The sequence below is a fragment of the Mus musculus genome, chromosome 9, assembly GCF_000001635.26.
Source record: "Mus musculus strain C57BL/6J chromosome 9, GRCm38.p6 C57BL/6J".
Classification (NCBI taxonomy): Eukaryota; Metazoa; Chordata; class Mammalia; order Rodentia; family Muridae; genus Mus; species Mus musculus.
The window spans coordinates 36,954,619-36,971,738 of record NC_000075.6 but is presented as its reverse complement, the minus strand read 5'-3'; the positions used below and the strand labels follow the sequence as shown (position 1 = coordinate 36,971,738).

General features: G+C 46.8%; 1 protein-coding gene across 8 annotated transcripts in view; it reads left to right on the top strand.

Moving 5' to 3' along the window:
* Pknox2 (Pbx/knotted 1 homeobox 2) overlaps window positions 1-17,120 on the top strand; it is a 256,364-nt gene that overhangs the window by 175,604 nt on the left and 63,640 nt on the right. For all 8 annotated transcript variants that reach the window (NM_148950.3, NM_001029838.2, XM_030244164.1 and 5 more), the window contains 2 exons: window positions 3,253-3,361; window positions 16,907-17,046. In NM_148950.3, coding sequence (NP_683752.2) covers window positions 3,275-3,361; window positions 16,907-17,046 — 227 coding nt within the window. In that variant the 5' untranslated portion in view covers window positions 3,253-3,274. The remainder of the gene's footprint in view (window positions 1-3,252; window positions 3,362-16,906; window positions 17,047-17,120) is intronic.

The following is a 17,120-nucleotide window of genomic DNA, read 5'->3' as shown; positions in this document are numbered from 1 at the left end:
GCCAGTGACCCCACAGAACCTCTGAAGAAAGCTCTGGAGCCCCAAAACTCTGAACTGGTCCTCTTTCTGCTACCAAAGAAAGCATATAGGGCAGGTTTCCCTAAAGATCCAAGACCCCCCAGCTATTGCTAAAGGGCTTCCCTACATCCAGACCCTACATCTGACAGGATGACAAACATCCCTACATTCCTCTCCAGGATGGTGCTTATGCCCCTTCAGGGTGAAGCAAGATGGGGTGCGTGCGAAGGATTAAGGACACAGCAAGACTCCCCAGATGAGCATAGAGGTCTTTGGCAACTGAGCTCCTGGGTCAAGTTTCCAAAAGTGGCTGTACTTGTCTAGGCTGAGAAAGTAACTTAAGCCTTTTTTTTAAAGTGGCTTCCAGTTCTCTTTCAGGAAAAAAAAATATCCTTAGAGGGCAACAGCAGTGGCCTAGGAACTTTTATGTTGACTCCAGAAAAGGGGAGGAGCCAGAGTCAGCTAGCATCCTTGCTGTACAGCTGGCAGGCTCAGAACTGAAAACTGCTTTCGCCTCGTGGATAGTTGATTCTAGGATTCTCAGCTATCCTTCTTTGCTCTGCAACAGACATTATCAAGTGACACCATCTCTAAACAGCCCTTGCCTTCGTTATGGGAGCATTAAGGAAAGAGTGGAGATTTATGACTTTTCTGTTTAGTCATAATTTTTCTGTTTGAGCTTTCTTTGCCTTACCTTCACTGTGAGTTTCTCATTTACGGAATGAAGTTACCAAAAGACTCAAACCCAGTGTTAAATAGTTGCCCCAATCGTCTGAGGGAAAAAAAAAAAAAAAAAAAAAAAAAAAAAAAAAAAAAAAACCTTCCTGGATATTGCTGTAGCAGTGTCTCTGCCCTGTGCTCCCTCTTCTGGAGATTTCTGGTACTACAACCCTGCAGCCTTTTCAGTCATTGAAAAAGATTGGTGCTTTGGGGCACTCCTCACTCCCAGGCTCTCTCTTTCTGCCAGGCCCACCCCGCGCTCCAGAACCAAGGCCCAGTCAAAGTTACTTTATCTTCCAGAGTTCTTAACATCTCTCAAGATCTCTATTTCCTTATTCTTCCGGGTTTTAAAAGAGAGAACTCATATACTTGTTTTAGTATCGTCTTTGGGGAATGTGTGTGTGTATCTGTGTGAGTGTGTGAGTGTGTGTGTGTGTGTGTGTGTGTGTGTACAGGGTCTTACTATGTAGACCCTAGAGGCCTGGAAATGCACTATACCTGCCTCCCAAGTGCTAGGAGTATGTGTGCCCCTCACCTAGCTCTCTTCAGAAGTCTTCATTTTGAAGGTCTTTCTAGTATCTCAAGACATTTTCCTCTGGGCAAGGGATGTGTAGGTCAGTGGTGGAGTACATGTTTAGAACAGCACAAAGTCCTAGAGTCCATCTCTAGCATGGAGGAAGAGGAGGAGGAAGAAGAAGAGGAGAAGGAAGAGGAGGAGGAGGAGGAGGAGGAAATAATCTGCTTCCTTTTTTTCCTTATGGATTTCTTTCTAGTCTCCCCTTGCTTACTATGACTGGCGACAATCCACACAAATCCGGGCAATGAAGACAAACCTTGATAGTCTTCCTGACAGAGGAGAGAGACTCCCACACTCTGCTCTCTCCTAGGCTCCTGTGCTAAGGATAGCCTGGGTCTCAGTGTCCATCACTGAGATGGACACAAGGCAAGCCCAGTGGTCAGTCTGCTGAGGCGGGTCAGAATGAGAGAAGGACAAGCCTTGTAGCCAAGATGCTTGGCCAGCACTATCCTCACCGGTCCCCACTTTACTTTCTTCCTTCCTGCCAAATTATCACCTCCCTCCACCAACCATACCCCCCACCCCAGAGAGAAGATCTGGCCTCATTCACCCATCCTGCCTCACTCCTTAGCACAGTTCCCTGCACAGAGTGGATCTGTGATAAGCATCTGCTGAATGAAGCATGAAACCCCTCTGCTTTGCTTGTGTGCTTGAGGTCAAAGCATGCCTGGTACTTTGGAGACTCAGGTCAGGTCAGGGTAGCTCTTTCTTTCCCTCTCTGAAAAGAACAATAACAAAACAAAACAAACAAACAAACAACAACAACATAACGACAAAACACACACACTCCTGAGATCAATATTTTTTTTTTTGAATGGCACCTCTATTCCTTTAGGTTGCTAGGGGAGACCTGATAGAGGCCCCAAGTACCTTCAGGGAGAGACAGGGAAATCTGAACACTGGATCCCAAAGACTTCTAGCTCACCAGCCCCCTCTGCCCTGGAGAGAGTTTCCCCCTCTCTGTGTTCTTCAGGTTTTCCTTCCCCATGCTGGGCAGTGCTATATCAGTATCTAGCCTGTGAGTGGCTGGCTCTAAATATTTCAAGGCATCCACTGCAACTCAGCATCTCCCCGGGCATTCAGTTTCCCTGGGTGGCATTGCCAGGATGTCTCTGCTTACAAACCCTGGTCTAGTTCAAGGAGAAATTTTGAGGCCCCAAGGGGCAGCTCATTTACTGATGATGAGGTGGAGTGGAATGCAGTGAAGAAGACCTGTAAAGACACACACACACACACACACACACACACACACACACTTCCTCATGGCCTGTCTCCTATGTAAGAAGCAGGCCATCCATTTGGTAATTCTGCCTCTACATACTGGCAACTCTATATTGAACCCAAACAGAAGAAAGTCCTGGTGTCTGCACTCTTCTGTTTTTTTCCCTTCCCCAAAACTTCCACGCAGACCACCTCTGGACTAGTCTTGAAGAAGGCTGATGGCCCGTGTCCTTTGCTACCACTAGGGGGTGTAATGAGTACACTTGGGAGGGTAAGCCAGGTGCTTGGAGACCCTGAGCCTTGAAGTTGGAAACGGATGGGCTCAGGGGAATGCTGATGGGTCTGAATGCCGGTGAAGAGTGGAGCAAGGAGCACCCTTGTCAAAGGCAGAGAGATGAAGCAAGCCTGCCTTGGTCAAGCTACCCACTGCCTCCCCGTTACCAACCAGGCCCGAGTTGATGCCGAGCCAAGCATCACTGCAGGGGTACAGATTGTTTTACATATAATTTGAATATTATTTCTTTTGAGTCAAAATAGCACAGCAAACTTCTTTCCACCTGGCCTCTGACTTGTTCCCCTGAAGAACCTGCATCCAGTCCCTGCATGTCCCATAACTCCAGGTGTTCCAGGTTAGGGGAAAAAATGTAGAGCTGATTAGTCCCCTGGGCTGCCTGGACTCTGTACTAACTGTGCGGCCCCTTTTCTTCTGCCCACAGATCCTCCATGTGAATCAATCCCATGATGCAACATGCCTCCCCAGCCCCAGCTCTGACAATGATGGCCACGCAGAATGTCCCTCCCCCACCCTACCAGGACAGCCCCCAGGTGAGTGCGCCAGGGAAGAGTGGGGAGGTACGGCAGCCTTGGAAAACCTCGTGTGGGTGTGGAACTGGGATATTCCCAGGCCACAGTCTTGACTCAGCTTTAGCCTGCCTGTCAGCCTCGGGGAGGCTTCTCGAGAGTCTGGTCTGGTGCATGCAGATCCTTGAAGAGTTGGACTTGACAAAAGACCCGGCTCAGACACTGACTGGATTAATTCTGTTGCCAGGACCATAGCCTGGAGTTGTGATCATCGACCTGTCTGCCACCCTCGCCCTGTAGACATTGGAAAATACTAAGTGCCCTTAGTACTGCTGGGGGCAAGATTGACAGTGACAATCTGGGGACACAATGCGCACAGGTTATTTGGGAGATCCCTGCTGTCCTTAGTACCACATCTCCCTTCCCTTGACCTCTTGAGCGCTCTGACCGGTGCCCTGCCATCTGCCTGTTAAAGAATCTCTTAAGGCTCTGCTGGGCTTCTGCCTAGAAAGAGAAGGATTCTTGGTCCATGACTTCAATCCCCCTCCCCTGGTCCTTATCTTCCAGCCTCAGCTCCATGCTCTCCTGAGAGTCCTTCTGTGGCAGTGGCCTTCAGTAGCAGTGTCTTCCGAATGCTTTAGTTCTCTCTGGTTTTCCTTCCCCCCCCCCCCCGCCCCCCGGAAGCTTCTAGCTTGTGTGGCCTGTGCTGCTGCAGTTCCTGAGACCCATCTCTTCTTATCTCTGCTCTGGGTGCCTCCCAGCAGCCCTGAGTCCCTGAAAGCCTGAGTTCTGGAGCTGTGCTTTCACAGGAGACGCCCCCTTTACTGGTGTTCGCCTTCTTTCTCTACCCTAGTCTGGCGAGTTCATCTCAGTTCGATAATTACCTATTGGGCACATGTCGTGTGAATCCCATCCACTAGAATGCTCACTCAGCATTTAACCCAGGGAAGAGCTACTGCGTGCCAATCCACCTTCGCTGCAGAAACCATCCTCTGACCTTCTCTATCCCTTGCACACCAGCATTTCAAACGTTGTCACCCTCACAGACCACATGGAAACTAGTATTGAGATTTGGAAACAGGGCTGGGGACTTTGTTCACGTTAGGTCCTATGGCCTGCTGATGCCACAGCTTACTGTGAGCCCAGACCACCTGTACTGTGCACCGAGTCTCTCAACCTCTGGGAAGTTGCCAGATGATGTAGCGGCCACTTTGCAAACCATCTTTGACTCCTCTCTCTCTCTCTCTCTGAAACTACAAAACCTCTCATCATTCAGTGACCTGCCAGCACATGCCCTTGAGTCTCTAGGCTTGGGAGACTCTGCATGGGACCTTCACACTCCTTCTCTGGATCTCTTCAACCTTAAGAATTAGGCTGAAGATGGAGGCTAAGGAAGAAGGGTTAAGGTAGTGATAAAGTGGGGGAAAGAAGCAGGAGAAGGGTTCCCAGAGGCTATGGAGGTTTCTGGTCCTTGGAAGAAAAGTCTTTGGAGTCAAATGGCCCAGGGGTCCCTTTCCCCATTCTTTATGGCTGGGGTATATATGCTTGGCTACTAGCATTCCACACAGCTGGTCCCCTGCCTCCCTCCCTCTCAGCTCTGAAGAGCTAACCCCAGTTCCTCAGGGGAAAACTCCGCTCTATTTCCCTTGTAATGTCATTATCCTAAAGAACCAGCTGCTCTCTGACACCGTCTTCGGGAAAGCCAGGCCTTATAATAGGACTGTGGGTCAGGCACACGGGGACCATCTTAAACGGGGGGGCTCTCAGGAAACGAGACCCACTCTTTCATTACCCCTTCAGGTCTAATCTTGTGACTTTTGTTCCCTATGTGACAGAACTTCGCGTCACCTCCCCAGAAACCCAGTTTCTTTCACAGGCAAGGAATGGACAGTCTCTGATATGAAGTCCCCAAAATGAGAAAGGGGGCAAGAAGCAGAGCCTCTCCTCAGAGACCCGTGCAATCGTTTTAATAATGTTCTCGTTGTGCTAAGGGCTAGCAATACTGAGTATAATCTATTCAAATGCACAGGAGAATGTCACTTTGGAAAATTAGGAATCTGCATTAAAAAATTCCCAAGCCCCGGACCTTCTTTATAATAAATTAGAATTTTTTTTCTAGGCAAGTTCTTAACTTGGCAATTTTCATTTTGAAGTTTGGGGAATAAAGTTATTAAAAATGACGGAGTTTTTTTTTTTCTTTTCCATTTTAGTAGAGAAGCATTAACGGTTATGGCCCCATGCTATTTGGGCATAAGCCAAAGTGGTATGATGGCTAAGTGGCTCCTAGCCCCTCTGGGCTGTTTGAGTTTGTCTGGGGGAAACTCTGTGACTTCTCATAAGGACGTCATTCTGTTTATTATGTTCTGAAGACCGATTGTATATTTAGAAGTGGCAAAAGCAACAACACAGTAATACCCTTCATGTAGACTTACCTCCTCCTTCCTGTAGCTCTCTGTTGAAGTCTGTTGGAGAAGCAGCGCCCTCTGCTGTCTAGTTACAATACCTCATACTCTGGTTTCTCTTCAGATCACTTAACAATTTTTTTTTAAAAAACTCTAACACCTCAATTCCAGTATGCTGTGCCTCATTCTATGCATTGAAGAGATAGAGGTGGATTGCTCGAACTCAGGATTGTATAAGAAAATGTTGTATACCGGGAGGCTGGATAGGAAGTGCATGGATGAACCCTCAGTTCAATGCATCGTGGTGATTTGCCTATCATTGTTTCTGTTCTTATGCAACTCTGGCCTGGTCATCATAGTCACTGGGGTTTTTACAGCTCCCACCTCCTTCTACCCCAGAACCCCTACTAACTCTAACTCCAAGTCATAGCATTCATATATATATATATATATATATATATATAACACATATAATATTGTATATTATATATTATGTATTATATATATATATATATATATAAATTTTCTAGACTTCTCATGGGATCAACCACCCTGTGAGTCCTTCTAGTCCTATATCCTTACCTGTATTCTCTCTCCCACCTCAGACACATTTGAAGCCCTCCTGTTCCTTGTCAGGCAGCATATGCATAGGCAGCATCTCCCACAATGCCAAGGTCTCCCAGCTCTACCAGCAATTCCAGGAAATGGGGATTTAGTAGTGAAGGCAACAGCTTCTCTACCCTTTCCAAGCCCTTACCAAGGAAAGAGGAAGCAGCAAGTTCCATCCTACTCTTCCTCAAACATAAACACACATCTACTGTTCCATAGATGGTCTTGGTTTATAAGCAAGACACATATTTAAATCATCTGGTCTATTGGGTTAGATAGTCAATGTTTAAAATTCTCTGTCTGCACATTTACAGCAGGCCCTGCTTGCTACATGAACATTCAACCAGAAAGCAGAGATCTTAATGGGTCCTTTCTCAGCCCTGGTGGATGTGGCACTGTGTGCGTAGGGTAGACGGGAATCGATGGATAGCCAGGTAGCCGGGAGCTCCCGCTGCTGAATGACAGAACAATACTTACCCTGAGAGGGACTTTGGCAGTTTACTAGGGACTGGCTTCCTGGTTCATCAGAGAGAGCATGATGGACAAAATGAGAACTCAGCTTTCAGGCTCATCTGTGGAAGCTCCCTTCAGAAGGAAGGAAGGCAAACATTTGCTTGAGGCCTTTAATGGAACCAGAGTTTTAATGGAAACAGAGGTCCACTGCTTTATCCCCCTGTGACTCTTGGAGTAAAGAGAACGATGTCAGGGACCAAGGAAACTGCATTCATAGTTCCAGGGTCAAAATGAGGCCTTCCCCCCTTCTGCAACTGGGAAGGTAAGACAGCCAGAGATGGGGCTACAAAGCATTCTCGACCCACTTGCCCCTGCTTCCCCTCCCTGTCCTAGCCCAGATGCTCCAAGCAGAACCGGGGGTGCATCGGGCCTGGGGAAGCTGGCTGGGCTTTGATCAGTCATTAGGATCCCCATGCTGGTTTCATTAACAAGGCAGAAGGGGGTGGATGGGGCCCCTGGCTGTGAATGGCCTCCATCCAGGCCAGGCAGCTGTGCCGGGCAAGCAGGTTCAGATGTTGTCACAGTCCTTTACATTCCTCTCATCTCTTTAAGGCCCGGAGCCCCCTGCCTTGCAAGGTCCTCTGCTCAGCTGCCTGTGAAACACATTCACTTTGCAGCATAAAGTTAATTCATCTGCTTTGAAAGTTCCCCTAAGCCTTTTCTGTAGCTATGATTGACAGTTCCCTCTGCCCCCGGGGGCAACACCCCAGGGACCATATGGGAGACCCACCTTCCCTCGATTTGATTCATCAAAACATATTCTTCTCTTCCTTTTATTTTGTTGTGGGCCTTTCTTCCCTTTATATTCAGTGACCTTTCTCCCTGCCTGCTTGGGCCACCCATTTCTTTAGACCTGGATTCTTCATTGCATAGAGGGAAAAAGCAAACTCCGGGTCTAGCTGAGCCCTCTCTGTCCCTGCATATGAGATGGTGGACTGTCCCCAGGACTGGAAAAAAAAGCTTGTGACAAAACATGCTCAGGGTCTGATTTAGGTTTTGCCTTTATTAGCCTCCTTCTTACCTCAGTTACCAGAAGCAAGAGGTCTTACTGTCTATCTTCTTGTCTCCAAATAGGACAAGTGCCCTAAACAGCTACAAAAATAGTTAATGGCCCAAGGATACAAAGCCTAAAATAAATCAGGGGACAGGTGACCACGTGAGCAGCAGGGTTGAGAAGCACTTTACAGGCTGTGTCCTCTCTCGTGCCACCTTTGAAGAGACTCACTGTCCCTATGGCTTAGCATGAGGGGCTAGGTTAGTAAGACACCAGGACTCCTGTTGTTCTTGGAGTTGGTAGAGCAGGATCACGCCCCACAGCAGACATTCAGGCATCTTGGGTCTGACCCTGCTGCTATCTAACACACAAATTCAGGCGAATGATTTCAGCAATGATCTCTTCCAGTCTCTTCATCTTTGTAACAAACGTTGAGTGCTTCCTGCGGGTCCTGCCAAGTGTGTGCCGTGTACTGGGGGTGCAGAATTAGAGTTCCTGTCCTTATGGAGCCTTTGTTTCTGCAGAGGCAAAGTGGAACTTCTGCCCTTTTTGCCTCTGAAGCTTATGAACACTTTAGTATGAACCCAGGCGCGGTTTCTCGGCATCTGCTCAGCTATGCTCTGGCTTGATTCCTCACTGCATCTTCTGCACATCTCCATGGCCCAGGTGGGATTGAACTTTAATTACTTTTTTATTAGGAACACAATAGGCATATCAGATATGTTTTTCCAGCTAAGAACACACACACACGCACACACACACTAGACCCATGCACACAATCAGACTCTGTTAGGCTCCCTAAAGAGTCTGTTGGAAATCACTGGCTGGCTTGGGACCATAACAGGAGTAAAGACTCCTTTGGAAATGAATGGGAAGTGAGGAGTGGTCACGTCCCCCAAAACGGAGAAGTCTGAGATAAGGTTCCTCTCCCTTGCCTGGTCTCTGTTACAGCTTCCTGTCAGCGATAACCAGGTATGCAGTTAAGGGGAGGCAGCATCTGGTAACACTCTTTGTAAACCACTGCCTATGAAATGTGAATTAACTAATTAATTAATCAAGACCCCCCACACCCCATTGCACAGGACCCTAACTCTTGTGTGCGCTTGTCTGGCTAGCTGGCCCAGGGATCCTGGAGGCGGGGACTCAGGCCTTCTGTTTCAGGAACCCCCCACTGCCAGGGTTCTGATTCTATTGCTGCTCCCCCTCCCTAGGCAGATACATTAAGGAGCACCCTCTGTAGCATCCTGTTTGTCCTGAGTCTCTCTCAATCTATCCATCATTCAGTCATTTAGCAACATATTAACGTTGGGAAACACATCCATCCATGCAGATGGCCCCACAGTGTCACAGATGTTAAGACTGGATAGAGACAAGGCACAGAGCAAGGTAGATTCCTGCGAGTGTGGGGGAAAAAAATGGATTCCTGGAAGCGTCAGGACTCTGCCATGAGAGAAGGGGAAGTACAGACGCTTCCTATAGAGGCAGCCATGGGAAGCTTTCAGAGGTGTTCAGGCAGCCCAGAGCACCGGGGTGTACAGAGTGAGAGTGAGAACATGGTGGGGGGTGCTGATCCCCCTTGCTGGGGTTCAAGGAATAGGCTCAGGCTTTGAGCACTCTGAGGACCATTATCCCCCTCAACACTGGCTATGCCCACTGCTGCTTCCCCACTCCACCCCCCAACCCCCGTTCAGCCCACAGCTGCATTTACCAAATGGCTTCATGCTCTGACCCCCTCCCAGGTCCTTAAACTGTCTTCTGGATGCTAGAAAAATGAACCCATGCTGGCTTTTTCCTGGCACTAGAGGGAGTGCCAGTTGCTGGCTGGAGCCTTTACAGCCAGCCCTTAGTGGGGCCAGACCTGCATAGAATCTGTTGGGTTCCTTTAGGAATGCTCTTCCTGACTTTCTCCTGCCAGGTCTCCTGCCAGGCTCAGAGGAGGGGGAACAAGTCTATGCTGAGAAGGTACAGGAATGGGCTGATCAAGGCTTGTAGCAAGGAACCTAGAAGAGATAAATGGCTAAAGATCCACAAAAACTAATCCTGTGTGCAATGAGGGAACCCAGGAAGTACAGCCCCGGGACCTCTCAGGATATGGCAGATGTAGGGCACCAATAGTGCTTAGCAGTCCATGGCGTTAACTTAAGGGTAAAAGGCCTAGGTAAGCACAAGGCCTAGGTCCCATCCCCAGAACTAAAAGTAATACCGTAAACTGCTGAGAAACAAAGCTCGCCTAGTATCCTTTCTTTGCTTTTTACTTCCCTGTATGACCTCATAATCGAAACGGGGAGAGGTAGAATTCACTCTGTTCAATTAAGAGGACAGCTAGAGCTAAAGGGAACTAAGAGTCACCTGGCCAAGCGACAGTTCATGTTTGGTAGTGTCTGTTTCTGTCATCCTGTTTCTAAGCCCATATTTGCACCACTTCCCGGGAGTGGGTTCTTTCGACAGAGGTACACTGATGTCACAGGACTCAAGGGCAGAGGAGAATGGAGGCAGCTAGCTAGCGGGGCGCAGGTTTTAAAGTGCATGGATTGTATTAATAGCAACTGCCATGCTGAGGCCTATTAAATTCCAGCTGCTGTGCCATGCATGACCTCATTTCCCTCTTGCCACTTCTAACTGTAGGCATAAAAAACTATTCCCATTTTACAGACTAGCATCAGAAAGGTTGAAAATTTTGTCCAAGTCTCACAGACAGACAGACAGACAGATGTAAAGAAGATGCCCACCTCTGCCTATCTGACTGAGATCTATCAGCTCCAGATCTTGACAGGGTGTCCACTGCTCCAATCAGTATTTGCCCACAGATTGTAGACCTCACTGTTATGACCCAAGGTATTGGAGTCAGCTAGAAAGGTACCATTCATTGTATGGGAAGTACTGTCTGTTCCACATCAGATCCTCCTGCATTCCGTAGAGTTTGGATCATCTCTGTTTCGGACAGAGGAGCTACAGCACTGGCCACTGCCCTCAAGCATCCTGCAGTCTGACAGGAGAGTAAGGCAAGCTGGCAGGTAGCTGGAAGCACGCTACCAGGCCATGCAAGCAGAGAGCAGGGGTCCTGCCCACACTGAGATGTCACTCATCAGCACCATCAAGGGGCAGCTGCCCTTCCAGCAGAAAAGGGGAGGGGACGGGGCAGGAAACATCACTTTTTTCCTCAGATAAAACAACTGAAGGGAGAGTTACATATGCAAAGTTTCCCAGCAGTCAGAGTCAAGGGTGAGATTCAAAACTACTTTTATGTGACTCAGAACATCTCACACCTCTGCTCTTCCTAATGCAGAGTGCCTTTCTAGCATGCTAGGAAGACTTTGTTGTGGTTCTCACTCAAGGCTACCTCCTTCCACCTCTGTGAGTATCAAAGCAGAATTCCCAGTGGATCCTGGCAGGAAATAGTGGTTGACTGCAATTTGGAGCTCAGGGCCCCTAGGCCAGCTTTTTTCCCTAGTTCAGGGTCTCCACAGGGCCTCTGTGTTCTCCAAAAGAATGAAAAATCAACAGAGCAGTAGGCCACTTTGGGCTAATAAGCCCTCCACAGCTCTTCACTTAGGCTCCATCTAAGTTAGAAGTGTTTTCAGCACAATCATTGTCAGGAAAACTGACTTGAGATTCACTGGGTTCCAGACACAGGTAACAAGGGTCTATGGGAGTTTCTTCAGCTGCATGAATGTCAGTTTCCTTGTCTGTAAAATGGACTGAAGAACTGCACAGGATGCAGCTTGAAAGCCCATTGCAACCTTGTATTATTCAGTTAGACTCTGATGGGCACTGACTGTTCCCCTGCTACACCTGAAGAAGGAAGGTGTTTAACGGGGAGGTGTCATAAAGTGCTAGTGTGGGCCATGAACGTGCCACTTTCTGGCCTTTCTTACAGCTATCCAGAAATTCTTCTACTCATTCCAGAAGAAGATTGTCAGAGTGGTTAGACCTCTTAGCTCCTCTAGATACTGTATATCTAGCCATGCATTTCATAGCCTCAACTCTTCCCATTTATAGAATGGCATACAGGGAACATCACTTAAGAAATGGAACAAGGGAGCTAGTGAGATGTCTTAGAGGCTAAAAGAAGAGGAGGAGCAAGAGAAGGAAGAGGAAAGAGTGGGGGAGGAAGGAAGGAAGGAAGGAAGGAAGGAAGGAAGGAAGGAAGAGAGGGAGGGAGGGAGGGAGGGAGGGAGGGAGGGAGGGAGGGAGGGAGGGAGGGAGAAAGGAAGGGAGGAGGGAGGGAGGGGTGAGGGAGGGAGGGAGGAAGGGAGGAAGGGAGGGAGGGAGGGAGGGAGGGAGGGAGGAAGGGAGGAAGGGAGGGAGGGAGGAAGGGAGGAAGGGAGGAAGGGAGGAAGGGAGGAAGGGAGGAAGGGAGGAAGGGAGGAAGGGAGGAAGGGAGGAAGGGAGGAAGGGAGGAAGGAAGGAAGGGAGGAAGGGAGGAAGAAGTTGGACAGGGATCCTTGAGGTTTAGGGTTTGGGCAAGGCTGGTTCCATCTTGGGTACACAGAGAAGCTTAGTGATTGTCACATCCAAGAAAGGGAAGCTGGCAGGTACTAGCCCCAAAGTCTTCATTCCAAGAAGGATTCACAGCTAAAAGAAGAGTCAGGATTCACATAGATGGGCCTCTTCAGAGCCAACACCATATGGCCCTGTCCACTAGACATGATCTTATTCTATTGATTACTCCCCTCAGGCTGTGTGATAGGTATTACTCTAGCATTAGGAAATATAATAAGGCCAGGAGACTTGCCCCAAAACTTGTCACTAAGAACAACGCTAACAACAGTGGTTCATTGTCCCCAGGCCTGATCCAGGCTCCTTTACTTGCTGAGGCTTCTCTGATTCCCTAGTCTGCTCTCAGGACATAGGATAACTCTACCTTCCTCCTTCTCTGTGTCCTAGCTTCCTCTTCTTGTAAGAGGACTATGCTGCATGCCTGCATTAGAGCTGTCCCCTGCCTTGTCCTCAGTGAGCCATACAGGTAGAATTTTCCTTAAAGGAAATGCCCTGGTCTGGAGTAGCCCATTTGAGACCAGCTGTGAATGTACTGAATGCCCTTGTAGATAGGTATGGTTAGTTTCTTCTCATGTCAAAGAAAGCAGAGTGGGTGGAAGTCTCTTGGGAAGGACCCTGGAATTAGTGTACTAATTAGTAACTAACAATGGGCTCTTCAAACATAGGTTGGAGAGGAGGGTCTAGTCCTGATTTGCACCATTCACCAATTTTTTTGCTATAAGTGCTCCTCTCACTGTGGCCAATTTTAAGACACCCAGACATCAACCAGTTTACAAAATTCCCGAAAATTTCAGCCATCAGTTTCACTGGCAGTTCCATGAGCCTATTTAACAACCCTGCCCTGCCCTGCCCTGCCCTGCCCTGCCCTGCCCTGCCCTGGTTCTCCCTGGTTCTCCCAGCTTCTCCCCTTGTTCCCACCCTGTAGACTGTGATGCCCCTAAAACTGATTTCAAATTATCCCCATTCTCCTGGGGGTCTCTGACCTTGTAAACAGTGGCTGGTCCCATTTGAATTCCAGGTCTTTGGAAATGGCTAGCAAAAGACACCTATTCAGAAATAAACATTCATTCTCCAAACCTGAAAGAAACGCAGACGTGGCTGGATCAGCCCCCACGAGCCACATAAATTTGAGTCATCCTCCCTCTCAAACGAGCTCTGGTCGCTCCCACCCTCTAAGAGTCTCTGAGGGTGTCTCAGGAGATCGGCAAATGACCGATTTTGATTTAATTTTTATTCTGAGCATTCATCTTTATTCCATCAGGGCCTTCCATTGCCTTTCCCCAGTCAAACAGCAAAGTACCTCCCTCACCCTTCTCTAGAATCTCATCTTAGTCAAAGCCTCCATGGATTCTTTCAAGGACACCAGACAATTTACCTAGTGGGCATAGCAGAGTGTACCAGAGCGCTGACATTTCACCCTCGGACGAGCTCTGTTGATGTAGTTGTGTTCTCTTTACGACTGGAGTGCATTCTACAACTCTTGGGTTTAATTATAATCCCCTCACTCAGATATTTAAAGGGGGGTCTCATATCTTCCTATTTCCCCTGGTTATCAAACCATGCTTACACGTTCTAGGCCTTCCGTGTAGTTGTCTTGAAACAAACTACAGAATCCCTTCACCATGCTGGTCAGCTGTCTTCTGAATGTGCCTTCATGTACTTGTTTAATCCCAGGGAAAACAGGATCCTAACCCCCTCGCTGTGCTCTTGGCTCCCTTAAGGCCTCGTCAGACAGCATTCACTAATGTTGGGACTTGCTTGTTTGTTGTTCATGGATACATTACACCTTGGATATATTGAGCTAGCCATCGGCTAATGCACTGATGGCAACCCTGTATCCCCTGCTCTGCACTCACATTATTGATTGAGTTTTATTTTTAGAAGTGTTCAATTTTAACTTATTAGATGAAAAATAATCTTATTAGGTTTGCCCTATTGTCCAAATCTGTAAGGATCTTTTGGGTCCAAGTTTCTTATCATCTATAAATTTGTTGAACATTTCCTCAGACAGCCTTTAAATCACCAAGAAAAAAATGTTGAGAAAAAAATTGACCAAAATAAGGAAGCATGTAGCCTTTGCCTATAAGCCTCTCCTATGCTGACATCTGTCCTTAAATTGTCATCTGTGGGGATGCAGTTCACAAGCCATGCCATTGTCCACCAGACCACATGCAGTGGGAAATGCCTGGCTGAAGTGAATTACACTATATTTTCCAGTTCTGCCATTTTAATAATCTTGCCAAATTTTTCATGTTGTCAGGCATTGCTCTTGTAAGCCCAGAGCCTAGCACAGTGTCTAGTGTGTGAGAGGGACTCTGGACGTGCCTGCAAACATGCCCAAATGCATTAATGGGCGAAGGCCCAGATGAGTGTAAAGGTGAGCACCATTTTAATGGGCTGTGCCCTTACTCTATTGTGAAGTCTAGTACATTTGCCTCACACCTCCTTCGTGTAGTATCTCTTTAAAGACCACCAATCCTAAGAAAAAAGAAGCTCCGTCAAGTTAAGGAATAGTAAACAGACAGACAGCTGTCTGCTGGCCTTGAGGTACCAAGCCTCCTGTGCACTGAGTTTGCACATGTATCCCATGGTGGTAGGGGTGTTTCTTTTTGACAAAAAAAAAAAAAGGACAGAGTATATTAAAACACAGATGCTTTTATTCATGGTGTCTCGTTTACCCTCTGCTGTTCATTAATTCATTGATTCAACAAATATTTAATACCTTCTAGAGACAGAATGTAACTATTATGACCCTTCTTGCATTTTAGAGAGGTATGGGGAGAGAATAATCAAATAAACATAGTGTTTATGGACAGGCTGATGGATATACAGAAAAAAAAAAAAAGCAAGGGGCAGGTGTGGGGAGCTGGTTTTTTTTTAAAGGGTGGCACCTAAGCAGAGATATATGTAGAAAAAGGAAGAGCTGCCTATGTCCTGGGGACATACACACAGCAATAATGTGATATATTCACAAAATACTTTTTCTTCAATAAAGCAGGGACACAGATCCTATTATGAACTCCCAAGCTGTGACATGCCTGATTCCTTCCAAGCATATGCATTCATTTATTTGTTGACTCTTTTTCTCGTTGAATGTCAGTCATTTTTATTTAAGTATGGTCAGTTGAGTGCCAGGGGTAGTGAGTAATGCCTTGAGACAGAGACAGAGACAGAGACAGAGACAGAGACAGACAGAGACAGAGAGTTCTGGCCAAGAACACTGAGATAAAGGCTATCTTGGTATCAGGGATAGGTGGATAGAGAATAATACACATGTGTCGATACCATTCTAGGAGTCTACTTAACTAAAAGAAATATAACATAAAATAATTAAGTTCTGTAATAATGGTTTTCAAAAAAATATAGAGATATTGGGCCATTTCTTTACATGAAACGTTAAACAGAAAAGTCAGAGTATTATACTGAGAGGAATAGGTATAGTTGGTGTAAAATTGTAGACCTTGGAATACCTTCCAAACCCTATGACATGCTATGAAAACGATTTTTCTAAGGTTGTTGCTCTAACCAAGAGCAGACATCTGTTCATTGTCTGTTAAAAACTTCATCTTCAAGTGGCCAATAGAAGCCAAATTTTCAGAGCCATTCAGTTAGCCATTAAAACTACCTGAAGAGTTACCTCTTGACTTGCATGAAAAGGGGATAATTATGACTGTCCAAATGAAAAATATTCAGCCTTTTTTCCCTGCCTTTTAAAGTTATCTAATCAAATTCGTTACTAACAAAAAGACGCATAAACAGGGGCTGGAGAGATGGCTCGGTGGTTAATAGCACTTGATGTTCTTGCAGAGAACCTGGGTTCAGTTCCAGCACCCACGTGGCAGGTCACCACCATCTTTAACTCCAGTTTCAGGAGAGACGCACTGCCATCTTCTGAACTCAAGAGCACTAGACATGCACATGGTATGCATACATACATACATACATACATGCAATCAAACCCCTCATATAAAAAAGACTCATGGTATACATACATACATACATGCAATCAAACCCCTCATACAAAAAAGACTCATAAACATAATTAAAGCAGTTTATTGTATTATGGTTTTGTTTTTGTTTTTATTTTTATTTTTCTACTTCTGGCAAAGATCACAACATTCGCATTAAGAGCCATCTCTTAGGCCAAGACAGAGTAGACACGTCTGCGATCCCAGTATTTGGGAAGTAGAAACAGAAAGATCATACACTCAAGGTGAGCCTCAGAAACATAACAAATTTTAAGCTAACCTGGGTTATGGGAGACCCTGTCTCAGTAAAATAAAACAGAATTCTCTGTTTTCTAAGTGTGTTTGGCATCCACTCCCTGGTTACTACGTGTTGTTTTGTTTTGTTTTGTTTTGTTTTTAAAGAACATACTCATTTGAAGAAAATGAAAAGACTGCTTTTACTGTGCACTATAGCAAATGCATAAATGGATATACTTTATTATGTAGCGCTCTCTTGCCAACATTCTCCCTCCAGGTCTGGCATAGACCAAGAGAGACCTTTCTCACTCCACCTAATCTGCCTTCCTGTTTCTTCTCTCTGCAGATGACAGCAACTGCCCAGCCACCTTCCAAGGCCCAGGCTGTCCACATCTCAGCACCCTCAGCTACCGCCAGCACACCTGTGCCCAGTGCCCCCATTGATCCCCAAGCCCAGCTGGAGGCTGACAAGCGAGCTGTGTACAGGTAGGGGACTCTCCAGCAAGCCTTAGCTGATATATGAGGATGCAGATCAGAGAGTCCACAATGACAGCCAGCAA